This window comes from Hibiscus syriacus, unplaced genomic scaffold (genome assembly GCF_006381635.1).
Source record: "Hibiscus syriacus cultivar Baekdansim isolate YM2019G1 unplaced genomic scaffold, ASM638163v2 tig00109987_pilon, whole genome shotgun sequence".
Lineage (NCBI taxonomy): Eukaryota > Viridiplantae > Streptophyta > Magnoliopsida > Malvales > Malvaceae > Hibiscus > Hibiscus syriacus.
The window spans coordinates 1,437,059-1,463,092 of NW_024062550.1; the positions used below are offsets into that span (position 1 = coordinate 1,437,059).

The 26,034-nt window shown below is 35.4% G+C and overlaps 2 protein-coding genes and 1 pseudogene across 2 annotated transcripts; all 3 read left to right on the forward strand.

Moving 5' to 3' along the window:
• The first annotated feature begins 1,093 nt into the window (after positions 1–1,093).
• LOC120211789 (probable WRKY transcription factor 40) lies at positions 1,094–7,571 on the forward strand. The gene is made up of 4 exons (XM_039210263.1): positions 1,094–1,234; positions 1,320–1,595; positions 1,677–1,793; positions 7,267–7,571. Exons 1-4 carry the CDS (start codon positions 1,157–1,159, stop codon positions 7,567–7,569), a joined length of 774 nt encoding a protein of 257 aa, XP_039066194.1. The 5' UTR covers positions 1,094–1,156; the 3' UTR covers positions 7,570–7,571.
• Positions 7,572–10,691: 3,120 nt separating this feature from the next.
• LOC120211980 (WRKY transcription factor 18-like) lies at positions 10,692–11,641 on the forward strand. The gene is made up of 4 exons (XM_039210434.1): positions 10,692–10,737; positions 10,817–11,020; positions 11,101–11,217; positions 11,291–11,641. Exons 1-4 carry the CDS (start codon positions 10,711–10,713, stop codon positions 11,639–11,641), a joined length of 699 nt encoding a protein of 232 aa, XP_039066365.1. The 5' UTR covers positions 10,692–10,710.
• Positions 11,642–17,347: 5,706 nt separating this feature from the next.
• On the forward strand, positions 17,348–23,228 carry LOC120211910 (annotated as a pseudogene).
• Positions 23,229–26,034: the final 2,806 nt, after the last annotated feature.

Below are 26,034 nucleotides of genomic sequence, written 5' to 3' on the forward strand. Positions count from 1 at the left end.
GGTACTTAAACAGATCAAAACTGATAGTTTAGGTACTAAATGCATAATTTACCCTGATTATTATTATCAAGTCCGGATATATATTTGTAAGTTTAATGGAATTTTTGACTTTTGGGTTTTTTTTTAAAAAAATGTTAACATTTTGTAGTATGTATCTTTTTTATTAAATTAAATAATCTGTTAGGAAAAAATTAAAGATTTAAATTAACGTAAGTTATATTTTATTAATACTAAAATAAATATTTTTCTGTAGATAAAATATCTAAAAATCAAAAGAGGAGGGAAAAAGTAAAGACTGAAACGACTTTTTTGAAAACATTTGAGGTTCAAAAGTAGTATTAGACCAATTGTATTTTCCTTTTTGGAAAATAACACGTGTACCATACGAAGAAACGTGGAAAGGGAAGTGATACGATAAAATAAAGGTCAATACGACGACCAACCTTCTTTGACGCATCACTTTCAGCAGCTCAATAGTCAATAGTCATTAGGCCTAATAAAAAAAAGTGTACAAATAATATTTAAAATTAATTTTTGGTGTTCACATATTTTTTTTTTTGTTAAAAATAGATGTATAATATTTTATCTGATATATTTTTAGGTGTATGATTAAAAAACCAGTTTTATTTTAGTAACTAAACTTTCAATTATTTTAAAATCATACTTAAAGTTTAGTTTTTATTTCATTTTAGTATCCGTTAAAAACTTAACGTTGAGTCTGGAGAAAATTAAAAGTTTAGGTACTAAAACGGACAAAAACTGATAGTTTAGGTACTACACACGTTAAGTTTTTAATGGTGCGATACTGAAATGAAACAAAAACTAAACTTTAGGTATAATTTTTAAAAAAATATAAGTTTAAGTATTAAAACGGATTAAAATTGATAGTTTAGATACTAAATAGGTAATTTACCCTATATATATATTTTTTGAAAAAGCTCAACAAATTAGGATTCCAAGTGGGACTGTGCATAGAAAGAAGGCTCTTTCAACCTCATTTTCCCCTTTAATTTCCCTCAGAAACACCTTTATATATATATATATATATATATATATATATTGTCTGGAGAATGATCCTCATCGTTTCTTTAGCTTCAGACTTCAATAAATCTTCTCTTCTCTCGCCTGTTTTTGTTTCATCAGTTCAATCTCAGTGATGGAATCATCAGCTTGGGTGGATACTATTAATCTGGACCTCAACCTCAACCCTTTCCATCAACCAGACAAAGCCATGGTGAGTTCAGATGATCCATTTTTCTGTCGAGTACGAATAATTCTTTCATTTTCCTCACACGATCGCACATGAAATGATGAAACAGGATGGAGTTTTGGTGGAGGAACTGAACCGGGTCAGCGCCGAGAACAAGATGTTAACCGAGATGCTAGCCGTCCTGAGCCACCACTACAAGGATCTGCAGAACAAGTTCGTCGAACTGGTCACGGAAAATGAATCACCCGCGTCGAAGAAGAGGAAAGCCGGCCAGTGCGAAGACAGCAGCGGCGGCGATGAAGATGCGTTTAAAAAGCACAGGGAGTACGTTCATACCAAGATTTCAACTTCTTACGTCCGTACAAATCTTTCTGATCAGAGCCTGGTAGGGTTCTTGACCTAGTTTTTCCTTTCTTTGCCGGACTGTGTTTTGTGGGTACAAATCTGAGTATTTTTTGCGTTGTAGATCGTGAAAGATGGATACCAGTGGAGAAAATATGGTCAGAAGGTCACCAAAGATAACCCTTCTCCCCGAGCATACTTCAAATGCTCTTCTTCCCCAACTTGTCCGGTCAAGAAAAAGGTGAGTCCACTGCCACACTATTTACTAGACGGAATGTTAAAATTAGTCCCGACGTTCATTTGAATAATTATATTGGATGAAAACCATTAATTAACTAACAATTAACGTACGTCGTTAATGTGATATTTACATATTGTTAGGAAAATAAACCGATTACAAGTAATTTCCCTATAACCAGATTAGTGAGAATGTGAAATAAAAGCGGAAAAATAATACCCGAAAATTGATAACGGAGTTCAGCCAATTGTGCTTACGTCTCCGGGCTGCTGCAGATCTTTTACTAAGAGAGAAAATTTACAGGTGTTTACAAAACACTCACTACTCACAAGAAAGCTCTCTAGTATAGGAAGAAAGAAATGTTTTGGGATGATTTTGAAGCTAAATGGGTAAGGGTATTTATAGTAGAAACTTAGGGACTAATCTTTGAAAATACCCTAAAGTGCAATGACTAAAGTGAATTTACCCATTCCTATTTTCAACAAACATCTACCAAAATTTTACCAAACTTTGAAAAACATTTTTCAAAGAAACATTTACCAAACTTTGAAAAAAACATTTTCCAAAGTTGGTTGCCAAACTTTGAAACTTTTAACAATCTCCCACTTGAAGACTGATTTTAATATGTCTTCACACCTCGATCAATGCAGCAGCATGTCTGGTCTTGTTATTCTAGCATGCCAACTGAAGTTGAACACAACTTCAGTTTGTCCGTAGTCACCGTCTTTGTCAACATGTCTGCCGGATTTTGAGCTCCACTAATCTTTTCAAGTTTCAAAATCCCATCTTCCAGAAGAGACCGGATAAAATGATATCTCAATTGTATGTGCTTTGTCCTGGAATGAAAGACGGATTCTTTGCTAGATGGATAGCACTTTGACTGTCGCAATACAAGATATTGTTTTCTTGTTTCTTGCCTAACTCTTCCAAGAAACTTTGGAGCCAAACCATCTCCTTGCTGGCTTCCGTAACAGCGACATATTCTGCTTCAGTTGTGGAGAGAGCAACTATCTTCTGTAGTTGAGAAACCCAACTCACTGCAGTTCCTCCTAGAGTATAGACATACCCTGTAGTGCTCCTTCTGATGTCGACATTTCCGGCGAAGTCAGCATCTACATAGCCTGTCAGTATCATATCTCCACCTTTGAAACAAAGTGCTTTGTTTGTGGTACCCCGAAGATATCTGAGGATCCATTTGACTGCTTCCCAGTGTACCTTGCCCGGATTATTCATGTACCTGCTAACAGCTCCCACTGCATGAGCAATATCTGGTCTGGTACAAACCATGGCATACATCAGACTTCCAATTGCTGAGGCATACGGCACCTTCACCATGTGTGCACGTTCTTCCTCCGTCTTTGGTGATTGGTCTTTGGAGAGTCTGAAATGAACACCTAAAGGTGTACTTACTGGTTTAGCATCTTGCATGTTGAACCTGGAGAGTACTTTGTTGATGTACTCAGCCTGTGATAACATCAAAGTCCCCGACTTTGTGTCTCTCTTGATCCTCATCCCAAGAATCTGCTTTGCAGCGCCCAGATCCTTCATAGCAAACTGCTTCGACAATTTTTGCTTCAAGTGTATAATCTCTTGCATGTCTGAGCCTGCAACGAGCATGTCATCAACGTACAATAATAAAATAATGAAGCTGTTGTCGAACCTCTTGATGTAGCAACAATGATCTGCTTGGCATCTGATAAAACCACTGCTACTCATGAAGCTATCGAACTTCTTGTACCACTGTCTAGGAGCTTGTTTTAAACCATACAAGCTCTTCTTCAACCTGCATACCAGGTTTTTCTTGTCTGCCTCTATGAAGCCTTCTGGCTGCCTCATATAGATTTCTTCCTCCAAATCACCATGAAGGAAAGCTGTCTTTACATCTAACTGCTCAAGATGTAAATTCTCTGCAGCTACAATTTTCAACACCAGTCTGATTGTAGACAATTTTACGACTGGAGAGAAAATTTCATTGTAGTCAATACCTTCTTTTTGCTGAAAGCCTTTGACAACCAATCTTGCTTTGTAGCGTTTGCTCCCATCGTGCTCTTCTTTGATCCTGTAAATCCACTTGTTGTGGAGTGCTTTCTTGCCTGGTGGTAATTCAGCTAATTCCCATGTCTGATTTGACATAAGCGAGTCCATCTCATCTTTCATGGAAGACTCCCACTTGACTGAATCCTCCACTTGTATTGCTTCATCATAGCACTCTGGTTCACCATTGTCAGTCAGCAACAAGTAGTGTAAAGAAGGAGAATACCGTTGGGTTGGTTTAGGAATTCTGGAGGAGCGTCTTAGTTCTGGTGTGCCTGGTTCTTCTTGAACTGCTTCAGGATTGATCTGAACATCATTTCCAGAAATCTCCTCGAACTCAGCAAATTCCTTTGTTTCAGCTTCGGTATTACTTGATTCTGCGGTTGATCTATCTTTGTACATCACATTTTCATTGAAAATGACGTCTCTGCTTCTGATGATCTTCCGATTTTCATAGTCCCAAAACCGGTAACCGAACTCATCACCGCCATAACCAACAAAGGCACATTTGTTGGACTTAGCATCAAGCTTACTTCTTTCAGCAGAGTCTATGTGTACATAAGAAATACAACCAAACACTCTTAAGTGTGAAAGGTTTATTTCTTTCTTGCTCCAAACTTCCTCTGGTATTCTGCCATCCAAAGGAACTGAGGGCCCACGGTTGATCAAGTAAGCTGCAGTGTTGATTGCTTCAGCCCATAGAAATTTGGGCAAGCCGGCATGTATCCTCATACTTCTGGCACGTTCATTCAGAGTTCTGTTCATGCGCTCTGCTACACCATTATGTTGCGGTGTCTTGGGAACTGTTGTCTCCATCTTGATCCCATTGTTTGCACAAAAATCTCTGAATCTACTGTCTCTGTACTCTCCTCCATTGTCAGACCTCAACCGCTTGACTTTCAAACCAGTCTCATTTTCCACCATGGCCTTCCATTTTCTGAAGATATCGAAGACTTCTGATTTCTTCTTCAGAAAATAAACCCACACCTTCCTTGTTGAATCATCGATGAAGGTGACATAATATAGTGAGCCTGCAAGAGATGGAACTGGGGATGGTCCCCATACATCAGTATGAACCAATTCTAACCTTTCTGCCTTGGGTGTCTTGCCAATCTTTGCAAAACTGACTTTCTTTTGTTTGCCAAAGATGCAATCCTCGCATAGTCCGACATCTACATTTTTTAGATCCGGCAGCTTCCCTTTTGACAAAAGTGTCTTCATCCCTTTCTCGCTCATATGGCCAAGCCTTTGGTGCCATAGGTTTGATTTTCCATCAGCATCTGCTACTGCAATGATATTCTCTAAATTTGAGGTTACATAGAGAGTACCAGTCTTCTTACCACGAGCAATGACGAGTGCTCCTTTGGTAATCTTCCATTCACAGCTTGAAAAAGTTGTGCTATATCCTTCTCCATCAAGCTGTCCAACAGAAATCAGATTTCTTTTGAGGCCAGGAATATGTCTCACTCCTGTCAGCTTCCAGGTGGTCTGGTTTGGCAACTTTAGTCGGATGTCTCCTTTTCCGACGATCTTTAAGGTTTCATCATCAGCAAGATGAACCTTCCCAAAATCACCACTAACATAGTTCTCCATGATTTCTTGGCATGGGGTGGAGTGGAAAGATGCCCCTGAATCCAAGATCCATGATTCAATCGGACTGTTGACGCTTAGAATCATGGCATCACCTGTCTCCTCTGTCACGTTGGCAGATTCCTGTGCACCGGTATCTTTCTTCAGTGCTCGGCAATCTCTTTTAAAGTGACCTTTCTTGCCACAATTATAACAGGTAAAATCTTTCTTTCCCGTTCTAGATTTTTCCCGTCTGGATTTTGATCTGCCACGATTTGAATATCTTTCTGAAGTTCTTCCTCTAGACTCCGTGTGCAAGGCTGAGGAGGTTGATGCTTCACCCGATTCTCTCCGTCGAATTTCTTCACTCAGTACCAGATCCCGAACATCGTCGAATTTTAATTTGCTGTTTCCCGACGAACTGCTGACTGCTGTAACAGTAGCATTCCAACTGTCTGGTAGAGATGATAAGAGAATTAAAGCTCGAACTTCATCATCGAACTCAATTTCCACTGAACTCAACTGGGTTGTGATTGTGTTGAGTTCATTTAGGTGTTGTGCCACCGATGCCCCTTCCGTCATCCGCAAATTGAATAATCGCCTCATCAAATGAACTTTGTTTGAGGCCGATGGTTTCTCATACATACTGGAGAGAGCCGCCATAAGACCCGCCGTGGTCTTTTCCTTTGCTATGTTGAAAGCAACATTTCGGGACAACGTCAGTCGGATGACTCCGAGGGCTTGTCGGTCGAGAAGAGCCCAGTCTTCATTCTTCATGCCCTCTGGTTGCTTTCCTGAGAGAGGTTGATAAAGATTTTTCTGGTACAGAAAATCTTCAATCTGCATCTTCCAAAAGCCAAAGTCCGCACCATCGAACTTTTCAATTTTCACCTTCCCTTCGTCTGCAGCCATCGCTTCCACTCGAATCTGGCTTCTTTTGGATCGTTTCTGACAATTCTTGCGAACCACCGTGTATTAGAACACCACCGTCGACAAACTCGTATCGCCGACCGAAATTTCACTATTCACGAAATTCACTATTCACGTGAATAGTAATGAATAGTAACCTCACAGAAAAATTGACAAAATTCACAACCAAAAGCTCTGATTACCAGTTGTTAGGAAAATAAACCGAGTACAAGTAATTTCCCTATAACCAGATTAGTGAGAATGCGAAATAAAAGCGGAAAAATAATACCCGAAAATTTGATAACGGAGTTCAGCCAATTGTGCTTACGTCTCCGGGCTGCTGCAGATCTTTTACTAAGAGAGAAAATTTACAGGTGTTTACAAAACACTCACTACTCACAAGAAAGCTCTCTAGTATAGGAAGAAAGAAATGTTTTGGGATGATTTTGAAGCTAAATGGGTAAGGGTATTTATAGTAGAAACTTAGGGACTAATCTTTGAAAATACCCTAAAGTGCAATGACTAAAGTGAATTTACCCATTCCTATTTTCAACAAACATCTACCAAAATTTTACCAAACTTTGAAAAACATTTTTCAAAGAAACATTTACCAAACTTTGAAAAAAACATTTTCCAAAGTTGGTTGCCAAACTTTGAAACTTTTAACACATATGTGCTTAACTGTTAACATATCACATGTTATGTTATTAGTTTAGATGATGTGTCACATAACACATCATCATTTTGATCGATATGACACGTAACACGTCAATATATGCTGATTATTGGTCAATTAACGATTTTCATTCAATGAGTTTTGATTTAAAATGTTTTAAGTTAAATATGAATCTGAATGATCATTTGAACAAACATGAAGGGTTAATTTTAACGTTGTGGCTTAAGAATATATGATCATGTTTGTTGTCTTTGATTGACGTTTTTGATGTTGGTTGGCCTTTTTTAGGTGCAAAGAAGTGTTGAAGATCCGTCGTTCTTGGTGGCTACTTACGAAGGAGTGCACAACCATGCACAGCCTTCTGCCGGTACAACAAATGGAGCTCTCCCCGGAACTCTTGGCTTGACGCAATCGGATGGACATGGCGGTGGTGCCAGAAAGCTAGCCGGAGAAACCAATGCACCTACGATACAACAGATTCTGGTCCAACAGATGGCGGCTTCTTTGACGAGAAACCCGAATTTCACAGCGGCACTTGCGGCGGCCATTTCGGGGAGAGCTGCAGACCAGAACGGGATAAAAAAGTGTTGAAATGGTAATCGTAATGCGAAGTTACGATCATCGTTCTATAGCAACAATCTGGGACAGACGTAGGATTTTATGTTATATATGGGGACAAACTTGAAATTTTAAAATTCTACGAGAGTAAACTTGAACTTATAAAATTTTAGGGAACAAAATTAGATTTTCAATAAAAAATGTGAAATATAAGATAATTTTAAATTTTCAATAAAAAATGTGAAATATAAGATAATTTTAAATTTTCAGGAGGACGACTACCTCACTCGTCCCCTCGATCGATCCTCGACTTCAACTCTCTTTGCCTAGGCTGCAATTTAAATCATGATTTTTTGTAAAATGAGAGTGTCAAATGATGTAAATAGATTAGTGGATTTTAATGTAGGAATTGGGGAAGAAGAATAAAGTACTTGATTCCCAAAGTAATTCTTGAGGACAACAGTAATAAAATTTATAATTAAGAGTCCCTAATTTTTTTTTGAATTTTATAAAATAGTCCATATTTTCTACCTTTATAACCGAGGGCTCATAATTTAATTATTTTTCATAGTTTATTAATATAATGTTAAATTAATTGTTTAAAAATAATAAAATATATTTTCATTCCATATGACTTATTTTTAATTTTCCGCTTAAGATCTCAGAAATATTCGAGACAGCTCTGTCCGTCGGTGTATGGTATCACTCAAACTTAGTCAAATATGGACCACTGTCCTTATAAAATTATGATTCAAGTCATCGAAGTTGCATAATTTCGTGTATGGATTTGGATTCTACCTCTATTTTAAGTGCTTGACCAAGAACTACCATTGACTCATATAAATAATTTTTATAATAAAAAATTATGATCCAAAATAAAATTTAATTCGATTTCAAGAATTATTCAAAAAATTTGAATTTCAAGATAATCGGGTTAAATTATTTAATTTATTTCTAAGGAGATTAAATTTATTGAGTAATTGTTTTATTTTAATCGATGACTTAGATTCGAATAACATTACCTATCGTTATATTTTGTAATTTTTATAGCTTAAGAATAGTCGCTCTCTCCTTTGTCTTTCTTTCTTTTTCTTCTTCCTCTTTGAGTTTGTATTGTTTTTCATAGATCAGATCAATTTTTTCTTCTTTGATTTTCTTTAGCCGACGGTAACACCGGCTTTGATGCTGGTTGCCGACCGCCGGTTCTCTTTTCTCTTTGTTTTTTTAATAAGAATAATTCTACCCGTGTCTCACGTATATATCTGCCTTTTATCTTTACCTTTTTGACACGTTTTTCGATTTTTTTCTCAGTCGTTTGTCTGTTCTTTTATTTATTTTTTCTCAGGGTTGGATTTGACGATGCCATGACTGATCAAGATAGCGTTTTTTTCAAAAACTTGTTGATCTTCCCTGCCATGGACATTTTGATTTGGATGCATGATTTTACGTTTGTGGATAGTTTCTCACGAAGTTCGGCTCTGATCTGCAGTTCTCAATAGTATTTCAATAGCTTAATTCTCTTTTGTGGTTTGTTTGTCAGTGCAATAAGATTTACAGTTGTTAGTTTTAATGTTATTGGAAAAATCCAAATTATGTATTTAATTTACAATGATAATTGTAAACTTTTATTGTAATTTCATATATTTTTACTTTTTTTTTAATAATACTAGCGGCTTATATTTAAAAATATATTATAGCTTAAGATTAATTAAGAGTCTTATTTATTTGAAAGAATTATTGTGTAATGCTAGACAATAGTATCATAATTTGTAGACTGATTTAGTCCAGAAATTCAATTTGTTCAAGAGAATTAGTCAGAATTGAAATTGGGTTAATTGGCATCCGGTCCTAGTAGAAGGGTAAATTATAAATTTGGTAGCTAAACTTTACTCTCTCTCCTATTTCACTTATTGTACTTTAAATCTTTTAGATTTCATTACTAGATTTGATGCATTAGTTTTTTTGACCACTCTATCGTTAAATAATTAACGGCATTAAAATGAGTTATTATATAAATGCAAAACAACGTCGTTTTAGTAAAAATATTATTTCTTTTAAAACGGCATTTTTATTAACGCCATTAATTACTTAACGATAAAGTGACCAAAATAAGAGAGAGAATAAAGTTTAGTGACAAAAAAATTTAATGTTTTAAGAAGTTCAATGAAGAAATTGAAAACTTTTAAAGCTAAGTGAACAAAATAAGAGCGGGAGAGTAAAGTTCAGTGATGAAATTTATAATTTACTCCCCATAAGAAATATAATTTGTACTTTTTTTGAACATAAAAAAAGTTAAATTTTGTTAATTCGAAATTACTTTAAGGAAACAATATCCAGTTTATTTTTGGTCCGATCATCTTTACCTTATTTCTAAGTTGCCTTTTATAAATAATATTCATACCACTTTTATAAAAAAAACGCAACCGACAATATTATAAAAAAATATAACACTTTTATACCATTTTTAACTGAATTTAAGACTAAAGAAAGATGCGGTCAAAAATATTATAAAAAATATAATATTTTCTGTTGGGTACAATTGAAAATATCAATTTTTTTCTTAATATTTTCGGTTGCAAACCTTCTTCACAAACATTTTCGATTTACAACTGAAAATGTTAAATTCTTCGTAACACTTTTGGTTCAATCGAAAATGTTAAAATCTTAACGTTTTAAATTGCACTCAGTCGAAGATATTATATTTTTATAATATTTTCGATCACGCATTTCCTTAATCATAAATTAAACCGGAGAAGTACACATGTAACTAGTTTTAAAACGTTTGATGTAAATTTTTAGTATGCTTCACGTTGTTTCTTGATTAGAGCCGTTCACATTGTGGGCTTGTATTATCTCTTGCTTATGTAAGCACTGTGACATTCTTATTATTCGTCACGTTGATGTAATTGTGATTGCTCTATTTCAGTTTTTTTTTTCTCGAGAAACAAACACCGTCAAAGACCCAAGTCCACGAATTTGTCGACATCCACTAACGCGTGGGGACACACCACTGTAAACCAAGATCGTGACAGTACAAGAATGGTAAACCCAAAGTTGTCATGCAGATGACGATTCCCATTGTGCGTGAAACTCGCTTCCTACCGAGAATATATTAAATTCTCGTGACCATGATGATTCGGCTTTGATTTCAACAATCTCCTGCCTGCTACTTTCATGGATGCCGAGAACCCTAAACAAAAGGTATCATCATCATCTTCCTGCTCTTCTAGTTGTTCCAAAAAACAAGAAATTTGAGACATTAAAAGATGAAAATTTTCAGGTGGAAACTCTTCGGGAGGAGTTGGAGAAGTTGCAGAAAGAGAACGAAGCTCTTAGGTTCACGTTTGAAGTAATGAGCAGCAAGTACTGCATGCTTCATGAAGCCTATGTCAGGGAATCGAGCTCGCCGTTACCGGCGGTTCGGTTTGCGGCGGCGAGCTCCTCGCGAGTTTTTGTGGAAACAGATCCTAGGGACGAAAGCCTGGTGAGCCACCCTACTCTATTTGCCCAAGATAGATTAAATTTTCTTCATGCAATAAGTGTTGCATGTGATGGTGAATTTAGGTGGTTAAAGATGGATATCAATGGAGGAAATATGGACAGAAAGTCACTAAAAATAATCCATCTCCCCGAGCTTATTTCAAGTGTTCGATGGCTCCTGGATGCCCCGTCAAGAAGAAGGTATTCTCACAGGCACATGGTAGTATTATTACAGACATTAAAACCTCTTTTGTCTTTGTTTTACTTTGTCCAGGTTCAACGATGCCTGGGAGACGAAGCTTTTCTTATAGCAACGTACGAAGGGCAACACAACCATGATGTTGATCCTACAACGGGACAATCTTTGTCTTCTCCCGGCAGCTCCGCAGTAATCTCCGGTAAGACACCGGCACGGGAGTATCGTGTTCCGGCTGTCAATAACCTGTTTCGACCTGGCATCACTCCCGATCTCAATCTTTCGGGCTCCGACCATGGAAACAACAACGACGACGAAAGAATCGAAGACTATGTTGCATCCTTAACAAAAGACCCTAATTTCACCGTAGCTTTAGCGGCGGCTGTTGCTCGCTCCGTCGCCGAGCAGCTTAAACCACCGACTCCATAAACTCCGATGGAAGTTGAAGTTTCTTTAAGTTATTACGTTAAGGTTTTTTCTGACTCTAAATTCAAATTTAAGTTTCTAAATGCCATCTGTATTTTGGGTAAACATTCAGTGCCTAAACTATTGGTTTTGGTCTGTTTTCGTATAAAAACTTTTAATTTTTTTAAAATCACACCTAACATATATTTTTCATTTTATTTTAATATTCCGCTATTAAAAACTTAACATGTTTAGTACATAAACTATCAGTTTTTGTATGTTTTAGTTCATAAACTTTCAATTTTTTTGTACTAAACGCGTAATTTATCCTATTTTTTGTTGAAGATAATGGCTATAACTCATTGAGTTCATAATAGGGGTGTTTATCGAGCGAGTAGATCACTAGTTGGGCAGTGCTCTACTCGTGCTCATTAAAAAAAATTTGATGCTAGACCTCGACTTGTGCTCGTTAAAAAAATTATTACTCAACTCGACTCATTGTTCGTTAAACTCGTTGCTCAACTCATTGATGATTAAACTCACTAGAAATTTTTCCTTGTTCTTTTAATTAAAAGTAAAATTTAATAATATTGTATGAAACTTAATATAAACATAAATTAACAAATTCAATAAAAAATTATCAAAAGAGTATATACAATAATTTCAAAGTCTAGATTATAAATTAGTAATTACTATTATTTAGACATATTTTTTGAATGAAATAATTTCAAGCTAACTACTAAAAAAAGTTTAAAAATTAACGAGTTGTTCGTAAACTTATAAAGTTAAGTTAGACTTTGCTCGACTCAACTCGTTAATGTCTCGAGTCGAGTTAACCCGAGTCGAGCGTTGACAGAATTTTTGACCTAATCGAGTTCGAGCAGCTCACGAGCTGATCAATTCATTAAGCACCCCCTTGAACTCTAAGATACGGTGGAAAATGCCACCAATCTCCGCCACCGGAGCCGCCCCTCAAAGCAGCAAACGCCTCACTGTACGTACTCACCACTCAAAAGCCAAAGTGTTCAACTTCAACCCCAGGATTCGTCACCGTATAAACCAAAACAATAAACAAAGACGCATAAACGTTGCTTCCTAAAGGCCGTATCAGCAATGGAAGTGATCGTAAAGTGCATGCATGAAAGTGGGAGGAAGCTTCCTTGTACAAAAAACATATGAAAAGTGAAGCTATTAAATAAGAGTTGGATATTAGTTTTCATGAAAACCCCATTGTTCTATCTCTTCATCTTCTTCATTTCCCAGATCTCCGAAACTCGCATATATGGATAAGAAAATGGTTGAGGTCAAAGCGCCGGCAATGGAGTCGAAGAAGAAGAGAAGAGGAAGAATCAAGCGAAAGATTTTTGCCCTTCTGTTTAAAAAACTGAAGCTGGCAACCCTTTTTCTCATTAATCATCATCTTCTTATTAACACCACCAACAACAACAGCATCATGAGTTAGGCATTTCTTCCCATTATATATATATTGTATGTGCAGTTGGGTACAAGGTAGTGAAGCTAATGATCAATGGCCAATAAAGTTGTACAATTCATATGGTACATATTGGAATTTATCCCAATAATTAAAGGGTTAAAGGAGGAAAGAGAGAGATCGAATCCTTCCTCGTGTTGGTGTGTGTTGGATATATTTATCTTTCTAATTATCTGAATTTATAAATTTGTTTAAAAACTTGAATATATTTTTATTTGTAAATTATACTTTTATTATATGAACTCAAAATTTAATTATGTTACACGAATCAAGCGATCTCGGTGGTGAAGGAATTGTAGTTAGTCCTTGAGGTCCTAGGTTTGAGCACAAAAAATATAAGGAGTATGAGCATTCAATGTCAAATGGTTGAACGTTTATTTTTTTACGTACACTGTGTTGACCTTACCTAGATTAATAAAAAAAATGTGTACTAAATCCACAAAAATTTGAATTAAAATCCATTAAAAATATAATTATAAGATATTTACTAGAATTCATCAAGCGATCTCAATAATTAAATGGAGTATTACTCTCTTTTAAAGATCTCGAGTTTGAACAAAAATGTCTACAAAATATACCAAAAGATCTAGGGGTCCCTTTAACCTCTAGAATGATTAATAACACAAATTGTAATGCTTTGGTGGAGAAAGGATTACGTGCAAAATCAAGGGCTGGGCGACTTGTGGGTTATCTTATGTTAATCGTTCGTAACTTATTAAATCAGTCATTTTGGGATTGCAAACTTTTTAGAGCCGAGTCTTCTTCTTGACAGCGAGGGTGCTGAAAAAGATTTGGGCAGTTGTGTGGTTCTTTCCTTTGGAAAGGTAAGGATGGTGACTCGAGGGGAGTTCAGGTTAGTTGGGAGCTTGTTTGTTGTCTGGAGGATGAGGAGGGATTAGGGATCAAAGAGTTGTTATCTTGGAATAAAGCTAGTATGATGCGTAATCTCTGAAAACTTTTGATTTTGGGCGAACTGTTTATGTGTGGCTTCGGTAAAAGCTTATACATTGAAGGCTGTGTGTGGGTTTGGCAAATTCAGCCTTTTTAAGGTAAGGTTGGGCTTGAAAGAAACTACTTAGGGGATGTTTGGTTAAAGGATTGTGGGAATTCCATGTTTGATTGGCCGGGAATCTCATTCCCGATAATGTTTCTCGGTAATGTTTTATTACCAATAGTAGATTTTTTGGGGTATATTAACGGGAATGTCATTACCTCCCTTCCCTTAGGTATTGTAACATTACCGGCGTTTTGGACTAAAATACCCTTAAATTTTTATTTTTTTCAAAAATATCATTCTTTTGTCATTGAATAATAAAAATTCTACGAAGGTTAAGTTACACATTTATCCTTAAATTATTTTAGATTTACAAAAAAAAATCTAATTAAAATTTTATATGAAGTTCAGAGGTTAAAATTTTTTTTTACCCTTTCATTAAACCTTTTTTATATTTTTAATTTTGTAAAAAAAAATTATATAAATATTATGAATTTAATTTTTTAAAGAAAATATATAAATATTTTACAATTTGTAATATTATACAAATATATAATAAGGACAATTTGGTCAAATATACATTCTAATAATCTTTTATTCCTTTAACCAAACACGGTAATCTTACATTTTTACTAAACCAACCAAACACAAAATACAACATTCCTAGTAATCATATTTCCCTGGTAATCTTTTATTCTCACTGATAATCTTACATTTCGTGAACCAAACGCACCCTTAAGCTAAGGGATATGTTGCTGAATATTAAGGATCTTATAGAGCCTTATTAGGCGAAGGATACGTGGGAATTGCTAAGGAGTAAGCACGATAAAGTAGGATGGTATAAGGTAGGGGTGTACATTTGATCGAGTTGAGTCAAGTAAAAAAAATCGAGTTATTCGAGTTGACGAGTCTTATTTTATAACTCCAATTTGATTTGAAATTTTTTCGAGTCGAGTCGGGTCGAGTCAAATTTTCGAGTTTCTATTTAAATTTAATTATAAATATTTATAATATTATGAAATTATTTAATTCTAATTTAAATTATATTTTATAATCATATATAATACATATATATCTTTTTTGTATTTTTTCATATGTGATTTACATATACTATATAAAGTCGAGGGACTCAACTTAAACTTCGACTTAAACTTGAAAATCAATATACTAATTACTAAAAATTTCAAGTTATTCGAGTTATATTTTACAACTCGATTTGAATTTGATTTGTTTCTAGTCGAGTCGAATTTATGAAACTATAATCGAGTAAAAAAAATCGATTTTTCGAATCGAGTTTTGTTCACCCTATTACAAGGTGATGTAGGGTAGTGGAACTATCTCTCAGTCATGGATTCATCTCTTTATTGGTTATGACTGCCTACTAAAGTGAAGAATATATCTTGGGGGCTCCAAGCTCGCCCCATATGTGTTTTTTTTTGTGTGAGGAGGACATGGATGAGGATCGTGATCATTTATCTTTGTTTGTGATTTTGTGAAGCGGGTCTGGGGCTTGGTGATGCAGGCTGGTGGGTGGAATATACAGGTCACGTCGTGAATCGAGATGGTATAGTGGCTTTAAAGCAATAGAGGTGGTAAGGATTTACAACATGTTGCTATTAGAATTGCTTGGACAGCTCTTGTGGCAAGAAAGAAATGGTAGGTTGCATGGGAAGAAGCCTAGAAATGTTCAAGTTGTTTTTGATTTGATTAAATGTATTGTTGGGGTGTGGGGATTATTTTTATGCTTCCATGATTTTGGTTAGGAGGTGGGGCTTGGTGTGAGCGGTAGGTTTTGGTTTGTTAACTATTTTCTCGATGAATAAAATATTATTTATTTAAAGTAAATGCTAAACAAATTTTACCTTATAATAAAAAAATAATTACTAAATTTTCAATTCATTTACATTACAGTCATTATCATCAAACCATTTTAAAATTGATACTACTCATTAATTTCCTTTTTAGGAAAAAAATAATAAAATTTGCACTTTAATTCATTTTATCGTCACCAAAGCAAAGCCTAAAGGACACATGCGTTTATTCACTTCACTTAAAACCGTACACTACAACAAGCACACTCCCCTTAAAATTTTCAAGCTCGACTCGAACTCGAAATCCTGAACTAAAGCTCGTGAGTAGCTCGAAAAGGCTCGAAATGAAAAAAAAAATTCTTAAACTTAACTCGATTGAAGCCTCAAACTCAAACTCGAACATGAACCTTAAATACATAAAATCTTACTGTATTTTTAAAAAAAATCAATACATAAATATTAATATTATTATTAATTTATTTTTTAAAATAAAATCTTAATATATTATATTTTCGAGCTGTTCACGAGCTTTTCGAGTCAAAAATCGAGTAGCTCATTTCAGTTCGTTAAGAACTCGAGTCGAGTCCATTCGATTCGAGTATTTATCGAGCCTTGATCGAATCGATCTCGAATAACTCACGATCTGTCTGGTCTCATTTACAGCCCTACTCCCCCACCCCTATTTATTTGTATTTTTATAATAAAACCCCCGAGTTTGGACAACGAAAGCAGAAAACACATAGCACTAAAGGCTATTTAAGTCATTTCATGGAAACACTAAGAGTGCGTTTGGTTCACGGAATGTAAGATTACCAGTGGGAATAAAAGATTACCAGGGAATAAGATTATTGAGAATGTTGTATTTTGTGTTTGGTTGGTTTAGCAGGAATGTAAGATTACCGTGTTTGGTTAAAAGAATAAAAGATTATTAGAATGTATATTTAACCAAATTGTCTTTATTATATATTTGTATAATATTACAAATTGTAAAATATTTATATATTTTCTTTAAAAAATTAAATTCATAATATTTATATAATTTTTTTACAAGGTTAAAAATATAAAAAAGGTTTAATGAAAGGCTAATTTTTTTAACCCTTGAACTTTATATAAAATTTTAATTATAGATTTTTTTATAAATCTAAAATAATTTAAGGATAAATTTATAATTTAACTTTTGTAGAATTTTTATTATTCAATGACAGAAGAATAATATTTTAAAAAAAATAAAAATTTAAGAATATTTTAGTCCAAAATACCGATAATATTATAATACTAAGAGAAGTGAAGTAATGTCATTCCCGATAATATACTAAAAAATTTACTATTAATAATAAAACATTACCTAAAATAAAATTTCGATTAATCAAATATGGGAATGTCACGATCCTGAACCAAAAAGGTCGATATCCATTCCTCTTTGTTTGTTCTGATCATCTCCGCCCAATTGTTAGAAGAAAAAAGAAAATTCACTGACATACTGAGAAAAAGCTCTAAATGTTGATGTACATTGGCTGCCAAAGCCATTTGAAATCACTGATTCCTTGACTTCTAATCCTCGAGAAGATTAGGGGTTTAGGGTTTTCGGTCTTAGTTTCTCATTCCGCTCAACGAACTCTCAATGTAAGCCTTTCTCATTTCCTCCATCTCTCATCTACATGAAGCTATGGGTTCTCTTTTCTTTGTTTGCCCAAACCTTATTTTTAACTGGGTTTAACTTTGTTTCGAGGTTTTTTTGTTTCGTTAGTTAGATTTTGGTGCAATGGGGGCCTCGCCAGATGGTAAAGGAGACATGGGAATGAGTAGTACTGCTAGTGAGAAGTTTGCAAACGGAACTGATACGGACATAGACGAAGACGATGATATGTTTGAAGAGTCTTTCAGTGTTCAAGAACTCGGAGAAGAATATCTGCGAAATTTCTGTAGGAGAGCTGCCGTGTCCTTCTTCAATCAGTACGGTCTCATCAGTCATCAGATCAATTCCTATAACGATTTCATCAAGTACGGTCTCCAGAAAACCTTCGATTCGTTCGGGGAGTACTTGATTCATTCCGGGTATGACCCGTCCAAGAAGGGAGAAGGCGATTGGCGTCATGCTAGAGTGAAGTTCGGGAAAGTCACTGTTGAGAGGCCGACGTTTTGGGCTGTCACTGGTGGCAATGAGCTCAACATGCTTCCCAGGCATGCTCGCCTTCAGAACATGACATATTCGTCCCGGATGAAGGTTAACGTTGAGCTTCAGGTGAGTGAAAAACCTCTATTGATTTCAATTCCAAGTGTTCTTGTTGATGTTTAATTTGGGTAGTTTGCTGTGCCTCGGGCTAACCTAAGGCTAATTTGTGGCTGATTTTAACCTAAAATATTACCATGTCAAATATAAAAAGTTATACAATTGGTAGTAATTTCGTTTACAACCGAGAATGTTACATTGGGGTGGGTTCTAACCTAAAATTTTACATGTAGACTCTAAAAAGTTACACAATTGATAATAATTTCAATTACAAACTTGAATGTCTTGCTGTTTGAAATCCAAAGTCTTAACTAGTGTGCCTTGGTAATGTATCAGGTTTATACTATAAAAAGTGTTAAGAGTGACAAGTTCAAAACTGGAAGAGAAGAAATCGTTGAAGAGGATATTGTGCATGAAGATAAGAGAGATTTTAATTGGGAGGATTCCTGTGATGGTTGGATCTGACCTGTGCTGGATGAATGAAGTGGAAAAGGCTGATTGTGATTTTGACCATGGAGGGTATTTTCTGATCAAGGGTGCAGAGAAGGTAAATCTTCCATTTTTTGTTCGGTCAGTTTGTGCTTATTCGGTGTCTGTACTCTGTAATTGCCGGATGGGACTTGAATTTGTTAAGCATTTTATCTATAGTTCTCAATGCCTTTTAGTTATTGTTTTATTTTGGTAAAAATATATATGACGTTTTTGGCATGTTTAATTGTAGATATTCATTGCACAAGAGCAGGTATGCCTGAAGAGACTTTGGATTTCAAATGTACAGGGTTGGACCGTTTTTTACAGGTCGGAGGTGAAGAGGAACAGATTAATTATCAGAGTAGTTGAGAATTCCGAGGTTGAATATATTAAGGGGGGAGAGAAAATACTGACTGTTTTTTTCTTGTCAGTTGAGGTTCCCTTGTGGATTCTGTTTTTTTCCGTTGGTGTACAATCAGACAAGGAAGCTGTAAACCTGATTGATTATGGAAGCAATGATTCCAGTATATCAAACATATTGTTTGCCTCCATACGTGACGCTGATGGGAAATGTTCTAATTTTCGTGATGGAAAGAATTCTCTCAACCATTTAGATAAATTACTGAAAGAAACAAGATTTCCCCCCGAAGAAGGTGTTGAAGAGTGCCTCAGAAGATATCTGTTTCCCTCTCTCCATGGCTTCAAGCAGAAAGCTCGCTTCTTAGGGTACATGGTCAAGTGCCTTTTACAAGCATTTGCCGGTCGTAGAAAATGTGATAATAGAGATGATTTTAGGAACAAGAGGTTAGAGTTGGCTGGTGAGTTGCTTGAGCGTGAATTGAAAATTCACATTGCTCATGCAAGGAGACGTATGGCGAAGACTCTGCAGAGGGATCTTTATGCAGATCGTGCTGTCCGTCCAATCGAGCATTACCTTGATGCTTCCATAGTGTCAAATGGGCTCTCTAGGGCATTTTCTACTGGAGCATGGTCACATCATTACAAAAAAATGGAGAGGATTTCAGGTGTAGTGGCAAATCTTGGACGAGCAAATCCATTGCAGACAATGGTTGATTTGAGGAAAACACGTCAACAAGTTTCGTACACCGGAAAGGTTGGAGATGCAAGATACCCGTAAGTTTTATCAGTATTATTTCTAGAAATTCATTGCCGCAAAAACTCAATATGTGTTGCACTTTATGGGGATCTATTTTGAATCTGTTAAATTTAGGTTTTTTTTTGCTTCAGAACTTTGTGATATCAATTAAATGAGTATAGTTGCTTTTGATGATTAGGTAACTTTGATTTATGCAATTGCATGGACATGAAATGCTGCAATCATTGGTAGCAATGTAACATTAGTTGAAGTAGTTAAATGTTCTATGATTCTATCTGTAGTTTTCTGTTTGTTGCGGTAATCTTTCCTGTAGAAACTGTTATACTTTGTTTTTCTATTTCAAGGTTTGAATTATGAAAATAATGATTTACCATTTGAGCATTTGATTCTTTTTTATTTATGAGTTCAATCCATTGAGATGTTTGTCAGCTATAATATTGTTCAGTTCTGATGATTCTCTAATGCAGACATCCTTCTCACTGGGGAAAAGTTTGCCTCCTGTCCACTACAGATGGTGAAAATTGCGGGCTTGTGAAAAATCTGGCTACCACAGCTCTTGTGAGCACCAACATAGTGGAGTCCATAGTTGAAAAGCTGTTTGATTCTGGAATGGAGAAAGTGGTTAATGATACTTCTAGATCACTTGATGGGAAAGATAAGGTCTTTCTGAATGGCGAATGGGTTGGTGTTTGTGAAGATTCCCTTTCCTTTGCTGCTGAGCTTAGAAGAAAGCGACGTAGGAAGGAATTGTCGTTTCAGGTGGTGCCTATCTCATTTCATAGACTGCATAGCTTTTGAATTTCTAAATTTTAAAATTCTATATGCATATCTTCTTGTTTAATGTTCAAGGGTAACAATTTGAGCTACAAAACAAAATTTTGTTTTCGTTAAGGTTGTATGTCTCAGGAGAATTTTGGACAATTTTAATCCGCTGTACTAGAAAACTCAGCTTTTCTCGATGCTTGTTATCTGTTTCATATTTGTAGTTAGTATGCTGGTAACCTTCAGCTATTAGGTATGAAAAGTGAAGCCTTAGGTTAAGCATCTTTTTCCTTACACTAAAATGTAAGACAAAATATAACTGCTTTGGAGTCCCTAACTTTGGTTATTGCACAAGAATAATTCTATGAAATTTAATTTGTTTCTGTTCTGTATTTATTGTTGTTCTCATCTTTTCTGGTAATGATTTGTATCTTGCAGGTGGAAATTAAAAGAGACGAGCCTAAGGGAGAGGTGCGCATCTTTACTGACGCTGGCAGGATTATGCGGCCTCTTTTAGTCGTTGAGAATCTATTCAAACTAAAAGCGTTTAAGGGGAAGGAAAATTACACCTTCCAGTCCCTATTAGACAAGGGGATAATTGAGCTTATTGGAACTGAAGAAGAGGAGGATTGTCGCACAGCATGGAGTATCAAGTACCTCTTAACAGAGGTTGAGGGGAAGCGGCCTGTTAAGTATACGCATTGCGAGCTCGACATGTCGTTTCTTTTGGGTTTAAGCTGTGGGATCATTCCATTTGCAAATCATGATCATGCAAGAAGAGTTCTCTACCAGGCACAAAAACATTCTCAACAGGCCATTGGGTTTTCTACAACAAACCCGAACATCAGGGTGGACACTTTGTCGCACCAAATGTATTATCCCCAAAGGCCACTCTTTCACACAATGACGGCTGATTGTCTTGGGAAATCAGGGTATCCTCTGGGTAAGAAAAGAATGCAACCAATGCCGGAATTGTACAATGGCCAGAATGCTATTGTAGCTGTCAATGTTCATCTCGGTTACAACCAAGAGGATTCCTTAGTAATGAACCGAGCCTCTATAGAGCGTGGGATGTTCCGCACCGAACATGTAAGAAGTTACAAGGCAGAAGTTGATAACAAAGAAAATCAGGAGAAGAAGCGGAAGCCTGAAGATGTCATAAATTTTGGGAAAATAGAAAGTAAGTTTGGGCGTGTGGACAACCTTGATGATGATGGTTTTCCATATATTGGTGCAAGCCTGCAGTCTGGTGACATTGTCATTGGGAGGTCTGCAGAATCTGGAGCTGATTACGGTGTAAAACTGAAGCACACTGAAAGAGGCATGGTTCAGAAAGTCGTGCTGTCTTCAAATGACGAGGGGAAAAATTTTGCTGTAGTATCTCTCAGACAGGTAATATTTACTTGATCTTCACAGAAACAGAATATCCGAGTTCATGGACGCAATACTTGGTCGTGTGAATGGAAGAAACATGTTAGTGTTAATATATTTGTTCTGCAAGATAGCACCTATTGCTTTTAATCAGTTGCCTTTCTGATATATTTTTCAGGTCCGTTCACCATTTCTAGGAGACAAGTTCTCAAGCATGCATGGGCAAAAGGGTGTGCTTGGCTTTCTGGAGTCTCAGGAGAACTTTCCTTTCACGACTCAGGGAATAGTTCCCGACATCGTAATTAACCCGCATGCATTTCCTTCGAGACAAACTCCAGGTCAACTTTTGGAAGCTGCTTTGGGAAAGGGGATTGCCTGTGGTGGATTGAAGAAATATGCCACCCCTTTCTCCACTCTCTCCGTTGACTCCATTACAGAACAGCTTCACAGGTAACGGATTGTCCCGAACAAGTTAACCTGCATCGCTCACTTTGCTTTCATTTCGGATTTTTTTATTATTATATAAATCCTAGATGGCCCCCTTCTAGAATTGTTTTGGTGTATCAATGCATTTAAGGATTGACCTGCATGTGGTCCACTGAGCATTAGTGCATTACACAACGTTGATCACACTTTGATTACACATCAACTATAGCTCCCTGTTTGTTTTCCGTGGATCTATGCTATTCGATATATCCTTGAAGCTTGGTTTGCTGTGGTCATATTCGAGTAGCCCTTTCCCGTGGTGTATTAAGATGGCTGTCTCATCTACTTTGGTGAATATCTGTCACAGGGCTGGATTTTCAAGATGGGGAAAAGAGAGAGTTTACAATGGTCGAACAGGTGAGATGGTTCGTTCGCTCATATTTATGGGACCAACATTCTACCAGCGTCTTATCCACATGGCTGAAGACAAAGTAAAATTTCGAAACACTGGACCTGTGCACCCGCTTACGAGGCAGCCGGTTGCTGACCGGAAACGTTTCGGTGGGATCAAATTTGGTGAGATGGAACGTGACTGCCTCATTGCTCATGGTGCATCGGCCAACTTGTACGAGAGGCTCTTCACGCTTAGCGATTCCTCACAGATGCACGTCTGTCAGAGTTGCAAAAATGTCGCAAACGTTATCGAACGGACCGCAGCTGCTGGCCGGAAGATTAGGGGACCGTATTGCCGGGTTTGCCAGTCCGCAGACGACATTGTCAGGGTTAGTGTTCCTTATGGTGCCAAGTTATTGTCCCAGGAACTCTTCAGCATGGGGATTAGTCTAAAATTCGAAACTCAACTTTGTTAAACCGGTCTGGATTTGTTCATCCTTTTGCTGCTAAACTTTATGGATGCTTTTTAACTTTAAATTGCAAATACCGGAAGTGTATGCTTTATATATATTTCAGCTAAGTTTGTGCAGAAATTAACTCATTTATTCCCTTTAATATTGTTGATTATATATGTTTTTGCTCAAGTAATTTAGACTTAACTTGAAATCTACCTTCTCGAACTTAACTTGAAAATTTTCGAGTCTAGTTACTCGAATTTCTATTCTAATTATTTATAGTAGGGGTGTAAACAAGCCGAGTCAAGCTCGAGTATTGTTGAGCTCGACTTAATTCGAAAACTCTGAAATGGAGCTCGACTCGACTCGAAAACTCGCGAGCTTAAAATTTTCAAGCTCGACTCGAACTCGAAATCCTGAATTGAAGCTCGTGAGCGGCTCGAAATGAAAAAAAAAATCTTAAACTTAACTCGATTGAAGCCTCAAACTCAAACATGAACCTTAAATACATTAAATCTTATTGTATTTAAAAAAAAAAACCAATACATAAATATTAATATTATTAATAATTTATTTTTTTAAAAAATAAAATCTTAATATATTATATTTTCAAGCTGCTCACGAGCTTTTCGAGTCGAATATCGAGTAACTCGTTTCGGCTCGTTAAGAACTCGAGTCGAGCTCGAGTCGAGTCCATTCGATCCAAGTATTTATCGAGCATTGATCGAGTCGATCTCAAGTAGCTCGCGATCTGTCTCGTCTCATTTACAGCCCTAGTATTTTGATATAGATTGGTTTCAAATTTTCAACTTCCTCTAGCCATATAAGATTATATATAGGGGTGTAAACGAACCGAGTCGAGCTCGAGTATTGTTGAGCTCGACTCGAAAACTCTGAAATGGAGCTCGACTCGAAGACTCGCGAGCTTAAAATTTTCAAGCTCAACTCGAACTCGAAATCCTGAACTGAAGCTCGTGAGTAGCTCGAAATGAAAAAAAAATTCTTAAACTTAACTCAATTGAAGCCTCAAACTCGAACATGAACCTTAAATACATGAAAATTATACTATATTTTAAAAAAAAGCAATACATAAATATTAATATTATTAATAATTTATTTTTTAAAAAAAATAAAATCTTAATATATTATAATTTCGAGTTGCTCATGAGCTTTTCGAGTCGAATATAAAGTAGCTCGTTTCGGCTCGTTAAGAACTCGAGTCGAGTCCATTCGATCCGAGCATTTATCGAGCCTTGATCGAGTCGATCTCGAGTAGCTCGCGATCTGTCTCGTCTCATTTACAGCTCTATTTATATATATATTTCATATTCTTTTTCATATTATAATGTTATTTAATATTTCAAATACAATCTAAAATTATAAAATATATTCAAACTATTATATTTTTCTTTATTTTGAGGGTAAAATATTGATGAGAGTATAAAAGAGTCGAAGGATTGAATTGTAGTCAAACGATCGAATTGAGTAAAATGCAATGTTAAGGGTATATATAAAAAGAGAGTACATTTTTAATAAAAAATAAGAACCGAAGTTAGATAGATATTCTATAGTAGTATATAAGCATGTGATTTAAATTTGGTAAAAAACTTACTTAAAATAAATGATGAAATGAAGAAAATAAGGAAATTATGAAAAATTGAGAGACTGTTAAAAAATAGAAATATCGAAAAGCGGAATTGAAAATACATATGTATTCTATGGTGGTTTAAGAGCATGTGGTTTAAATTTGGTTAAAAGTAAACTTAAAATGGAGGAGAAATTTAAGGAATAATGAAATTATGGACTAAATTATAAAAATATCAAAATATATAACCAAATTTTCAGTTTTTCAAATAACTTGAAATTTCAAAATTTCAACTCGTCTCAAACTCTATAACCGAATTGATAATTCAAGTTGACTCGAATATCTTAAAATTGAAAGAAGAAAAAAAATCAGTCCGAGCTGTGTTTTGCTTAGATAAACATAAACCCAGAAAAAATGTAATTACTTTTTTCTCCCTCAAATCGATCTGCAGCAACACACGGGGTATTTTTGCGGTTTATGTATCATGGACCTATGAATTCATTCTTGGTCAAATTTTGGTTTAGGTCCCAATACTATACACACATTTGTTTTAGTCCCTTTCTTTTGATATTATACTTTTTTAATGCCATAGATTAGTCCTAATGGTTAATAATTAATCATTCTGATTAAAACATTGACAAGAACTTTAAAGAAAAAAACTGCATGTTAGAATTATGAGTTGGAATTGATCCTTTTAAGAAACATTTTTTAAAATAATTTAATTAAAATAATGAGTAAATTACATGTATAATACCTAAATTATTACTTTTGTTCTATTTTGGCACCTAAACTTTATTTTGTTTCAAAACCATACCTAATGTTTAGTTTATGTTTCATTTTGGTACCCGATGTTAAAAACTTAGTGGTGATGTTGATCTGTCACCATAAAATAATATCATGTCATCATTGAGAAAAGGTAAAAAAATGTCACGTTGAAAATTTTGTTAATTTTTTAGAACGGAATGCCAAATTGAAACCTAAACTAAACGTTAAGTATGATTTTATAATAATAAAATTTAAATACCAAGACAAAATAAAAGTAATAGTTTAGATACTAAACGTATAATTTACCCTAAAATAATTAACAATATCAAGTTTTTTTTAACTGAACAATGAGATTATAAAAGGACATTTTAGATCACCTTTACTTTTAAATTAAAATAAATTAACCCTTCTAAAAAAAGCAATTTAATCTTTATTAATTTAAAAAAAATGAGAAATTAAAAATAATTTAATCGGAGTTATCGTTTTCCATAAATTTTATACAATTTGGATTGGTATAATAATAAATTTGTCCTTCAACATTTCTA

What these genes read in the sequence shown, in the direction of transcription:
- LOC120211789 (XM_039210263.1), top strand. Translation starts at nt 1,157, where the DNA reads ATGGAATCATCAGCTTGGGTGGATACTATTAATCTGGACCTCAACCTC. An exon ending in ATCAACCAGACAAAGCCATG is followed by an intron (nt 1,235 to 1,319) that starts GTGAGTTCAGAT and finishes ATGATGAAACAG; the next exon opens with GATGGAGTTTTGGTGGAGGA. An exon ending in ATCTTTCTGATCAGAGCCTG is followed by an intron (nt 1,596 to 1,676) that starts GTAGGGTTCTTG and finishes TTTGCGTTGTAG; the next exon opens with ATCGTGAAAGATGGATACCA.
- LOC120211980 (XM_039210434.1), top strand. Translation starts at nt 10,711, where the DNA reads ATGGATGCCGAGAACCCTAAACAAAAG. An exon ending in ATCCTAGGGACGAAAGCCTG is followed by an intron (nt 11,021 to 11,100) that starts GTGAGCCACCCT and finishes TGGTGAATTTAG; the next exon opens with GTGGTTAAAGATGGATATCA. An exon ending in GATGCCCCGTCAAGAAGAAG is followed by an intron (nt 11,218 to 11,290) that starts GTATTCTCACAG and finishes TACTTTGTCCAG; the next exon opens with GTTCAACGATGCCTGGGAGA.